Source organism: Palaemon carinicauda, chromosome 26 (assembly GCF_036898095.1).
Source record: "Palaemon carinicauda isolate YSFRI2023 chromosome 26, ASM3689809v2, whole genome shotgun sequence".
Lineage (NCBI taxonomy): Eukaryota > Metazoa > Arthropoda > Malacostraca > Decapoda > Palaemonidae > Palaemon > Palaemon carinicauda.
This window is the reverse complement of record NC_090750.1, coordinates 533,528-546,766: the sequence shown is the minus strand read 5'-3', so window position 1 is coordinate 546,766 and position 13,239 is coordinate 533,528. Positions and strand designations below refer to the sequence as shown.

General features: G+C 35.3%; 1 protein-coding gene across 1 annotated transcript; it reads right to left on the bottom strand.

The window, feature by feature from the left end:
• Nucleotides 1-4,755: 4,755 nt before the first annotated feature.
• LOC137619441 (coiled-coil domain-containing protein 186-like) lies at nucleotides 4,756-7,059 on the bottom strand. The gene is made up of 2 exons (XM_068349500.1): nucleotides 7,002-7,059; nucleotides 4,756-5,282 (listed from the first exon to the last, which is right to left on the bottom strand). The coding sequence occupies exons 1-2, from the start codon at nucleotides 7,057-7,059 to the stop codon at nucleotides 4,756-4,758; spliced, it is 585 nt and encodes a 194-aa protein (XP_068205601.1).
• Between the last annotated feature and the right edge of the window lie 6,180 nt (nucleotides 7,060-13,239).

Here is a 13,239-nt window from a genome sequence, read left to right as displayed (position 1 = left end):
GTTGAATTTATCAGATGAACTGGGTCTTCTGATAAACAAGGACAAGTCGCAACTGACCCCATCCCAAGAGATTCTGTACTTAGGGATGGAGATTCAGAGTCGAGCTTTTCGGGCTTTTCCGTCTGCCTCAAGGACAGAACAAGCCCTGGTGAAGGTTCAAAGCTTTCTAGGGAAACGAAAGTGCTCTGCGAGGGAATGGATGAGCCTACTGGGGACCCTTTTCTCGCTGAAGCAGTTTGTCTCCCTGGGAAGACTGAATCTTCGCCCTCTTCAGTTCCACCTCAATATACATTGGAACAAGGGAATGGAGTTTGAGACAAAGGTTATCCCCATTTCAGAATCCACGAAGCAATGTCTTCAGTGGTGGAACGCCCCTGTCAAGCTTCAAGAGGGTCTTTCTCTAGAACAGAGGAACCCAGACCTTGTGTTGTGTTCCGACGCCTTGGACTCGGGGTGGGGAGCAACGCTGGGAAAGTTGGAGATCTCTGATGCCTGGACAAAAGAACAGGCGATCCTCCATTTAAATCAGAAGGAGCTGTTGGCAGTCTTGTTAGCTCTCAAGGGATTCGAAGAGTCAGTCCTGAACAGAGTGGTACAGGTCAACTCGGACAGCACTACGGCATTGGCCTACATAGACAAGCAAAGCGGAACCCACTCGAGGTCTCTTTATGAGACGTTGAGAGAGCTCCTTTACTGGTCCAGAGAAAGGAATGAGTCTAGTCACAAGATTTATTCAAGGGGAAAGAAATTTGATGGCAGACAGTCTGAGCAAAAAGGGTCAAGTCTTGTCTACAGACTGAACGCTTCATCAGAAAGTCTGCAAGAGCCTGTGTCAGACGTGGGGTCGTCCTTGCATAGACCTGTTTTTAACAATGAAAACGAAGAGGCTGGAGACTTACTGTTCTCCAGTGCCAGATCCCGAAGCAGTTCACATCGACGCATTCCTCATGAACTGGTCCCACCTAGATGTGTGCGCTTTTCCACCATTCAAGATAGTACACAAGGTGATTAAAAAATTTGTGTTGCACGAGGGCACCAGAATGACTCTAGTGGACCCCTTTTGGCCCACAAGAGAATCATTCACAGAAGTACTGGAATGGATGTTGGACTCACCGAGAAGCCTCCCTTTGAGAGTAGATCTACTCAAACAACCCCACATGAAAAGGTACCATCAAAACCTCCAAGTTCTACATCTAACTGCCTTCAGACTATCGTAAAACTCACGAGATCTAGAGGTTTTTCGAAGGAAGCAGCTAGTGCAATTGCAAGAACAAGGAGATCTTCCACCATCAAGATTTACCAATCCAAGTAGGAAGTTTTTAGAGAATGGTGCAGAGACAACTCTGTTTCCTCTTCCAATACCTCTGTGACTCAGATAGCTGACTTCCTTCTGTACCTTAGAAGGAGGCGTAAGTTTTCGACCTCAACCATCAAGGGATACAGTAGCATGTTAGCTGCCGTCTTCAGACATAGGAATTTGGATTTGTCTAATAATAAAGATCTCCAGGACCTTCTCAGATCCTTTGAAACTACTAAGGAAGGACATCAGGAATCTCCAGCCTGGAATCTGGACGTGATTCACATAATTCCTCTGGGTAAACCAACACTATATTGATATCCACGACCAGAAACCCTCTCATACAGAATGATTTGAAGGAACACACGTTGTTCAGAAGGAGAGTAACTATGGCCAGCTCATAATAGATGGAGCTGTAAACATCGCCATTTGAAGGCCAACACTTAACCATCAATGGGATTCTAATTATATGCTTCCTTCTACCAGAAAGCCATATGTGTGTGAATACAGTATGTCATATATATATATATATATATATATATATATATATATATATATATATATATATATATATATATATATATATATATATATATATATATATATATATATATATATATATATATATATATATAAAAATATAATAAATATATAAAAATTAATCAATTCATTCATACCACTACCAAAGTGACATACATAAGGGTTTCGCTCTGACCAAACAGTTCATCAGGTGGGTTTTGCTCACATCCATTATTGCAGGCTTGGTTCCCACGACCCTTTCTTCCTTCCCTCTTTTTTTTATTTCCTTTTCATCTCACTTCATAATTCATCAGTACTTCAAAAATGTATTATGATAATTCATGACTTATATTTAAGTCGGAAGAATAAGGGAAGCAATTTGAAACCTACTTCAGTTTTCTGGGCATTGAACTTACGGGTTTTTCCGCTGCGCCAGAGGTTGCCCTTCCTAATGAAATAGCTTTCGGCCAACTTCCCTCACTACAGCTAGCCCATTAAGGGTCAGTCATGACTTATATTTGAGTCGGAAGAATAAGAGAAGCAATTTGAAACCTACTTCAGTTTTCTGGGCATTGAACTTACGGGTTTTTCCGCCGCGCCAGAGGTTGCCCTTTCTACTGAAATAGCTTTCGGCTAACTTCCCTCACTACAGCTAGCATATTAGGGGTCAGTCATGACTTGTATTTGAGTTGGATTACTTAGAGAAGCAATTTGAAAACTACTTCAGTTTTCTGGGCATTGAACTTACGGGTTTTTTCCGCCACGCCAGAGGTTGCCCTTCCTACTGAAATAGCTTTCGGCCAACTTCCCTCACTACAGCTAGCCTATTAGGGGTCAGTCATGACTTGTATTTGAGTTGGATTTCTTAGAGAAGCAATTTGAAACCTACTTCAGTTTTCTGGGCATTGAACTTACAGGTTTTTCCGCCGCGCCAGAGGTTGCCCTTCCTACTGAAATAGCTCTCGGCCAACTTCCCTCACTACAGCTAGCCTATTAAGGGTCAGTCATGACTTATATTTGAGTTGGAACAATAAGAGAAGCAATTTGAAACCTACTTCAGTTTTCTGGGCATTGAACTTACAGGTTTTTCCGCCGTGCCAGAGGTTGCCCTTCCTACTGAAGTAGCTTTCGGCCAACTTCCCTCACTACAGCTAGCGTATTAGGGGTCAGTCATGACTTATATTTGAGTCGGAAGAATAAGAGAAGCAATTTGAAACCTACTTCAGTTTTCTGGGCATTGAACTTACGGGTTTTTCCGCCGCGCCAGAGGTTGCCCTTCCTACTGAAATAGCTTTCGGCCAACTTCCCTCACTACAGCTAGCCTATTAGGGGTCAGTCATGAATCATATTTGAGTCGGAAGAATAAGGGAAGCAATTTGAAACCTATTTCAGTTTTCTGGGCATTGAACTTACGGTTTTTTCCGCCGCACCAGAGGTTGCCCTTCCTACTGAAATAGCTTTCAGCCAACTTCCCTCACTACAGCTAGCCTATTAGGGGTCAGTCATGACTTATATTTGAGTCGGAAGTATAAGGGAAGCAATTTGAAACCTGCTTCAGTTTTCTGGGCATTGAACTTACAGGTTTTTCCGCCGCGCCAGAGGTTGCCCTTCCTACTGAAATAGCTTTCGGCCAACTTCCCTCACTACAGCTAGCCTATTAGGGGTCAGTCATGACTTATATATGAGTCGGAAGAATAAGAGAAGCAATTTGAGACCTACTTCAGTTTTCTGGGCATTGAACTTACGGGTTTTTCCGCCGCGCCAGAGGTTGCCCTTCCTACTGAAATAGCTTTCGGCCAACTTCCCTCACTACAGCTAGCCTATTAGGGGTCAGTCATGAATCATATTTGAGTCGGAAGAATAAGGGAAGCAATTTGAAACCTATTTCAGTTTTCTGGGCATTGAACTTACGGTTTTTTCCGCAGCGCCAGAGGTTGCCCTTCCTACTGAAATAGCTTTCAGCCAACTTCCCTCACTACAGCTAGCGTATTAGGGGTCAGTCATGACTTATATATGAGTCGGAAGTATAAGGGAAGCAATTTGAAACCTGCTTCAGTTTTCTGGGCATTGAACTTACAGGTTTTTCCGCCGCGCCAGAGGTTGCCCTTCCTACTGAAATAGCTTTCAGCCAACTTCCCTCACTACAGCTAGCCTATTAGGGGTCAGTCATGACTTATATATGAGTCGGAAGAATAAGAGAAGCAATTTGAGACTTACTTCAGTTTTCTGGGCATTGAACTTACGGGTTTTTCCGCCGCGCCAGAGGTTGCCCTTCCTACTGAAATAGCTTTCGGCCAACTTCCCTCACTACAGCTAGCCTATTAGGGGTCAGTCATTAATCATATTTGAGTCGGAAGAATAAGGAAAGCAATTTGAAACCTATTTCAGTTTTCTGGGCATTGAACTTACGGTTTTTTCCGCCGCGCCAGAGGTTGCCCTTCCTAATGAAATAGCCTTCAACCAACTTCCCTCACTACAGCTAGCCTATTAGGGGTCAGTCATGACTTATATTTGAGTCGGAAGTATAAGGGAAGCAATTTGAAACCTGCTTCAGTTTTTTGGGCATTGAACTTACAGGTTTTTCCGCCGCGCCAGAGGTTGCCCTTCCTACTGAAATAGCTTTCAGCCACCTTCCCTCACTACAGCTAGCCTATTAGGGGTCAGTCATGACTTATATATGAGTCGGAAGAATAAGAGAAGCAATTTGAGACCTACTTCAGTTTTCTGGGCATTGAACTTATGGGTTTTTCCGCTTCGCCAGAGGTTGCCCTTCCTACTGAAATAGCTTTTGGCCAACTTCCCTCACTACAGCTAGCCTATTAAGGGTCAGTCATGACTTATATATGAGTCGGAAGAATAAGAGAAGCAATTTGAGACCTACTTCAGTTTTCTGGGCATTGACCTTACGGGTTTTTCCGCCGCGCCAGAGGTTGCCCTTCCTACTGAAATAGCTTTCGGCCAACTTCCCTCACTACAGCTAGATTATTAGAGGTCAGTCTTTCTTTTTCTGTTTCCCTCTCTTTAATAATGTCCACTTGATTCTGAATTGTTTTATCTAATTCCTCAATTTCTCCCTCAAATATAGATTCCAACCGATGAGTAGACTCTGCTTTTTCACCTTCAACATTTACTAGTTTCTTGCTTATTTCAAGATTTATTTGTTCCATCTTAGTTAATTGATTTAGATACTCTCCGATTGAAGCATCTTTATTTGATAATTCGTCTTTTAGGTTATCGTTAGTTTGTTGAAGATCTTGCATCTCTGTTGAGAATTTTTCAGTCTCGATATCCTTTTCGTTTTGAAGAGCTTCGACTCTGTTGCAGAGACATTGAATCTCTGCCCTCAGCTCTTTTTTTTCTTCGTCTTCCTCCCTGTCATTCTCCACTTCTTTGTCTAAAAATTCAATTTCCTCCTCCATCAGTTGAATAATTTCACCGAACTCATTCAGTTCCTTTTCTTCCTTATCTGTGGACAAGAATTTCCACAACAATACATTTCCAGCCACAATAACACTAACCAGATAGATAGATAAATAAGTAAATAATTAACAATCATCCTCTTCTTAATCTAAGGGTTTTTGAAATTTGTAATAGTTTAAACTTCCAATTTTTAGTTTTATATAGAACATATTTTTAGAATATTCAATTATAATTTTTGTAGAACCTCATACATAAAATGAATCTAAAGTTCATTTTAATCTGCAGATTGGTGATGGTGGGAGATTTTCACCTGATCGCTCACAGCAAGCGAACCTATAGTGCTTAGAATGGTCTCTGTGATAGTCCGTATTTCATGATTTTAAATTGGATGTTGGGAAACTTGTCCAGTTTCTGAAAACATTTGACAGATGGAATTAGATTCCCTGGCTGCTGAACGCCAGACTGCGGTTTGAATCCCGCTCAAGCTCGCTAGTTTCTTTGGTCGCTGTAACCTCACCATCCCTGTGAGCTAAGGAGGGGGGGTTTGGGGGGGAAACCTAAAGTCTATGTGCTGAGTCATCAGCAGCCATTGTCTGACCCTCCTTGGTCTTAGCTTTGGGTGGAGAGCGGGCTTGGGCGCTGATTATATACATATATATAGTCACTCTCTAGGGCATTGTCCTGCTTGATAGGGCAATGTCACTGTCTCTTTCCTCTGTCATCATGAGTGACCTTTAAACCTTTAAATGCCTTTTCTGTCTGTATCTAGAGACTTTTGACAGATGTTGGAATGAGATTCAGTTTTCAAAATGAATTCATTGAATCTTGTACCATATATATATATATATATATATATATATATATATATATATATATATATATATATATATATATATATATATATATATATATATATATATACACCAAAAAAAAGGGTAATCCAGTTTCTATTAACCCAATATATTGGTTTTATTTACCCATATCAACAAAATTTGAAATCTTACTGCTGAATAGAATTTTTTTTTTTTTTAAATCTAAGGAAAAAATATCCACCGATAAAGTATATGGAAAACGGCGCCCTTCAGCAACTGCTAAATTCGCTGCCTTTTTTTCAATATATCCTTATATTTTTTCCATCTCATGAGAAGATTTCCTGTGGATTATTTCCAGTCTAAACACACTCATATTTCCTTCACAATTTTTCTCAAATTTTATTGCATAAAACACAAACTTAAAATAAGTTTGATGGAGCATATTCATCATCTCCTTCAAAAACAATTTTTTTTTTTTTTGGCACACATTCTCCATCTCCTTCAAGCATGCAAATTATGCAGTAATTTGCAAGAGGATATTGCAATATCTCGAAATAGACGAGAACAAAAAAGAACTTGAACAAAAAGGGAAAATAAAAATTACTCACCAAACTAGTTGGTCTCCCCGGCCCCAAATCCCATAATCTAACTCAACTAACTGGGTGAAAAACAAGAGAGAAAAGTCAGTCACAGACGTTGCCCCATCAAGCAGGGCAATGCCCTAGAGACTGACCATATATACATAATATGATAAGCGCCCAAGGCTCCTCCTTCCCCTCCAAGCTAGGGCCTATGAGGACCAGGCAATAGCTGCTAATGACATAGCAGACAGACCTATAAGCTCCCCTCCCCCCTTAGCTAACAAGGATGGTGAGATTGTAGCGACCAAAGAAACGAACGAGTTTCAGCGATACTCGAACCCCAGTCTGGAGATCACCAGTCAGGGAAATTACCACTCAGACCAGTATTTCTTGTTGTGTCAGCAGAATCAGCAGTGACAGCAGTAGCCATGGTTTCAATACCTCTCCTTATAAGACTACTGTGATTGTTCTGTCGTGTTCAGTGACTGGGACTCTTACAGAGTCCTTGGTGTCAACTTGACCTTAGAATGGTCACGAAATGTGCTACTGTTCGCTAAGTCTTCTTGTGTTTATTCAGTGTCTCGTTTGACTGTAGTTGCATTTCGTCCTCATCTTAATCACTGGTTTTCAGTTATCTATTTTTGTGTTTCGTGTTAATTTATTTATCTTTTCATCTACTTTCATTCTATACTAGAAACTAAACTTTTATTTTGATATATCGGTTTTTATTTTTTAATATTACCATACAAAAATATTTGAAATGTTGAATATGTTCGAATCAAAACACGGACCCAATTTGAAAATGGGTAAAAGCTGAAGATACTCCCGGAGGCAATTAAAGGTTTAAAGGTCGCTCATGAATGGTTGGAGTTCTCTTGCTTAAGGGTACACTCGGACACACTATTCTATCTTATTTCTTCCACTTGTTTTGTTAAAGTTTTTATAGTTTATATGGGAAATATTTATCTTGATGTTGTCACTGTTCTTTAAATATTTTATTTTTCCTTGTTTCCTTTCCTCACTGAGCTATTTTCACTGTTGGGGCCCCTGGGCTTATAGCATCCTGCTTTTCCAACTGGGGCTGCAGCTTAGCAAATAATAATAATAAATAAATAAATAAATAAAAGACTACTATAACATTCATATAAAGGGTCAGATGTGGTAACAATAACACAAAATTAACTAAATTTCCGATAATTCCATTGCCACTGAGAGGCAGGATGGCTGGTAAAATAAAATTAAAAAATACCCCATAGTTAAAATAAATAAACAATTATAATATGCTGAGAACGTTCGGCATGTGGATTTTGTTCCCACTTAGTAATGACTATTAGAGAGAGAGAGAGAGTCCAGTTTTTCCGATGTTTTCCACGAAGGAAAACCAACTTTATATGTAGCCTTGATGATATACACTAAAACAACTTGAAACTACTGGAATCTCGGGAAACATAATACGCTTTATTTATCATATAAAAAATCGTCCACACTAATCTATTCTTTTTACTTTTATAATTTTCAAGTTAAAATTCGCAACAAATACTTCCAGACACAACCAAAATGATAAGCATTTTCCGACATTTTTTTTTATGGTGGGCTACGCTATCTTGACTTCTTTATCACATCAGGAAATCGACGTGGAAAATAGAACTAGTTTTGTTATATTTCAACACAACCCGACACCTTCATTTGACTACTAGCCTATACTGGTAAGTAACTTTTTCATTATTTTTCGTTACCTTGCAGAAGCATTATTCTATTTTAAAATGCATACTACTAAGGATTGAATAATCTAGTAGGTGCAAACACTGTGGCAAACATTTTTCCTAAACTGTTAACGTATCAGAAATTGTAAAATTCTAACCATACTTCTTTGTCTGCATCTTTTCCCACCTCTATGTGGGGTCGATGTTTCTGGCCAGGGAGTATGGTTAGAATTTTACAATTTCTGATACATTAACAGTTTAGGGAAAAATGTTTTCCACAGTGTTTGCACCAACTAGATTATGTAATCCATAGTATGAATTCTAAAATAGAATAAGCTTTCTAAAAGATAACGAAAAATAACTAAAAGGTTAATTATCAGTATAGTTGTCAAATGAAGGTGTCGGGTTGTGTTGAAATATAACAAAACTAGTTTTATTTTCCGTGTTGATTTCCTGATGAGATAAAGAAGTCAGGATAGCGTACCTCACAATAAATCATTTTTTAAATGATAGATAAGATGTGTTTATTATACATCCAAGAAGGTAATGAATAGAGAAGAAAAGGCTTGTTTTACCATTATACATTGTTTCCCCAGTATGTTTTCCCCACCCAAAACCCCGAGTTCCCACTGGGGGTCCCCCATTATCGTAGGATATGTATATATATATATATATATATATATATATATATATATATATATATATATATATATATATATATATATATATATATATATATATATATGTATATATATATATATATATATATATATATATATATATATATATATATATATATATGTATATATATATATATATATATATATATATATATATATATATATGTATATATATATATATTATATATATATACATATATATATATATATATATATATATATATATATATATATATATATATATATATATTAATGACAAATCGCTGGAACGTGCGATGTCTCAAGATGACAGCAGGCCGGGAGGAAAAAGGAAACGAAGATTGGACAAGCGCTTTCGTGTTATTATTACACCTCTTCACGGTCTTATGGTTTAAAAATACAATTAGAATACAAAGAAACCTCTGTGATGACGTAAAACAGAAAAAATGAGCAAATTACAAATTACTTAAAAGCTAGTTGTTTAAAGATGTTTACAAGAAATTCATCCAGTTTGTACATACCTGAACTGGTGTTAAGCAGATCTTCGAAATTTTTCTTAATCAAAACTGTTTCAATGCTATTTCTTTTAACAAAATCTTTGCAAAATATAAGTTCTTTAGCAGCTTTCCAATTAATAGCGTGGTTGCACTCATTCATAAGCTGAAAAAGACTGCTGGCAATGTTTCCCGTTCTTACATTATATTTATGCTGTTTTAATCGAGTTTCTAGTGCTTTGCCACTTTGACCGATATATCGTTTATTACACTGATTGCATGGAATTTCGTATATACATCCGTTAATCTGTTTTGGGGAATTTTTTATCAATATATTCTTGAGTGTGTTGTTTCTAAAAATTACATTAATTCCAAAAGGTTTTAAAATTCCAGGTAGAGGTACAAACTGTTTGAAAAAAAGGTAAAACAGGGAGGTTATTCACATTAAAATCATCGTTGTTAACAAAGCCATAAAAAGTTTTCTTTGCCTTTTGACAGGCTTTGTTTATGAAATGTGATGGGTACTTTAAAATAGATGATATTTCATGAATTTTCCCAAGCTCAGCTTCAAGGAGATCAGGGCAACTTACCCGCAGTGCCCGTAAAAACATGGATGAAAAAACCATCATTTTGGTTGATGGGTGATGATTAGAATAAAAATGTATGTACGAATTAACATTCGTAAGTTTTCTATATACAGTAAATTTAAAAGACCTTTCTTGTCTAAATACTAGAACATCTAAAAAGGGAAGCTTGTTATCGAATTCTATCTCCAATGAAAACTCAATAGATGGTACCAGAGTGTTTAAGGCTGTTAGAAAAGCTTGGCCAGGGCACCAGCCACCCGTTGAGATACTACCGCTAGAGAGTTATGGGGTCTTTTGACTGGCCAGACAGTACTACATTGGATCCTCCTCTCTGGTTACGGTTCATTTTCCCTTTGCCTACATACACACTGAATAGTCTGGCATATTCTTTACATATTCTCCTCTATCCTCATACACCTGACAACACAGATTACCAAACAATTCTTCATCACCCAAGGGGTTACTGCACTGTAATTGTTCAGTGCCACTTTCCTCTTGGTAAGGGTAGAAGAGACTCTTTAGCTATGGTAAGCAGCTCTTCTAGGAGAAGGACACTCCAAAATCAAACCACTGTTCTCTAGTCTTGGGTAGTGCCATAGCCTCTGTACCATGGCCTTTCACTGTCTTTGGTTAGAGTTCTCTTGCTTGAGGGTACACTCGAGCACACTCTCCTATCTTATTTCTCTTCCTCTTGTTTTGTTAAAGTTTTTATAGTTTATATAGGAGATATTTATTGTTGTTACTCTTCTTAGAATATTTTATTTTCCTTTTTTCCTTTCCGCACTGAGCTATTTTCCCTGTTGGAGCCCCTGGGCTTATAGCATACTGCTTTTCCAACTAGGGTTGTAGCTTAGTAAGTAATAATAATAATAATAATATCAATGGGCCAAGCACAAAAAATATCATCAACATATCTGACCCAGAAGATACCTGCAGGTAGAATCCTAGGTAGGTACTTGGTCTCAAAAAATTCCATGTAAATATTGCTTAACAAAGGGGAGAGAGGATTGCCCATTGCCATACCAAATTTCTGTTCAAAGAATTCACCATTAAAAGTAAACCTACAACCTTTTATGCACAATTTTAAAAGTTTAAGAATAGAGTCCGTATCCACAGTAAACGTATGTTTGACGAGTTCGTCTTTAAAAAACTCTAACAATTCATCCACAGGAACTTTCGTGAAAAGTGATTTTACATCAAAGCTTATTAACTTGAAATTATAGTTAAAATCAAACCTCCTTAACCTAAAAATAAAATCTTCATTATTTTTCACAGAACATCCCGATATAGTCCCAAGAATAGGTGACAGCTCATTTACCAGCCATTTAGATAGTTTGTAAGAACAAGATCCCACGGAACTTGTTTTACCTTTTTTCAAACAGTTTGTACCTCTACCTGGAATTTTAAAACCTTTTGGAATTAATGTAATTTTTAGAAACAACACACTCAAGAATATATTGATAAAAAATTCCCCAAAACAGATTAACGGATGTATATACGAAATTCCATGCAATCAGTGTAATAAACGATATATCGGTCAAAGTGGCAAAGCACTAGAAACTCGATTAAAACAGCATAAATATAATGTAAGAACGGGAAACATTGCCAGCAGTCTTTTTCAGCTTATGAATGAGTGCAATCACGCTATTAATTGGAAAGCTGCTAAAGAACTTATATTTTGCAAAGATTTTGTTAAAAGAAATAGCATTGAAACAGTTTTGATTAAGAAAAATTTCGAAGATCTGCTTAACACCAGTTCAGGTATGTACAAACTGGATGAATTTCTTGTAAACAACATTTTTAAACAACTAGCTTTTAAGTAATTTGTAATTTGCTCATTTTTTCTGTTTTACGTCATCACAGAGGTTTCTTTGTATTCTAATTGTATTTTTAAACCATAAGACCGTGAAGAGGTGTAATAATAACACGAAAGCGCTTGTCCAATCTTCGTTTCCTTTTTCCTCCCGGCCTGCTGTCATATATATATATATATATATATATATATATATATATATATATATATATATATATATATATATATATATATATATATATATATACATATATATATATATACATATATATATACATATATATACATATATATATATACATATATATATATACATATATATATACATATATATATACATATACATACATATATATACATATATATATATATATATATATATATATATATATATATATATATATATATATATATATATATATATATATATACATATATATATATATATATATATATATATATATATATATATATATATATATATATATATATATATATATACATATATATATATATATATATATACATATATATATACATATATATATACATATATATATACATATATATACATATATATATATATATATATATATATATATATATATATATATATATATATATATATATATATATATATATATATATATATACATATATATATATATATATACATATATATATACATATATATATATATATATATATACATATATATATACATATATATATACATATATATATATATATATATATATATATATATATATATATATATATATATATATATATATATATATATATATATATATATATATATATATATATACATATATATATACATATATACATATATATATATATATATATATATATATATATATATATATATACATATACATATATATATTATATATATATATATATATATATATATATATATATATATATATATATATATATATATATATATACTTCCTTTGCGACGGGAACGAGTGTTATTTTCGAAGAGAGCGGAATGTTTTCTATAGAAAAAAAGTAGTTTTTTCTCCTAGGTTACATTGCCCTGTAATACAGTAAAATAATACCAATTTGAATTGGACAGAAACAGCTATTTTAACTTTCAAAGAGTCCCCCCTAATTTTTCATTTCTAAGTAAAGAAAACGTTACAAATAACTCCTAAGTTAATAAAGAAAACGATTAAACAAAATTTACTTGGGTAACTACCTTAAATATACCCATCACTTTGGATGTTCTGTTTGATTATCCGGTTGTTAAAATATATGTATTTGTGGTTTATTCACGATAATTATGTCATATATGAACACTTAATTACTTTATAATGATTTTTTT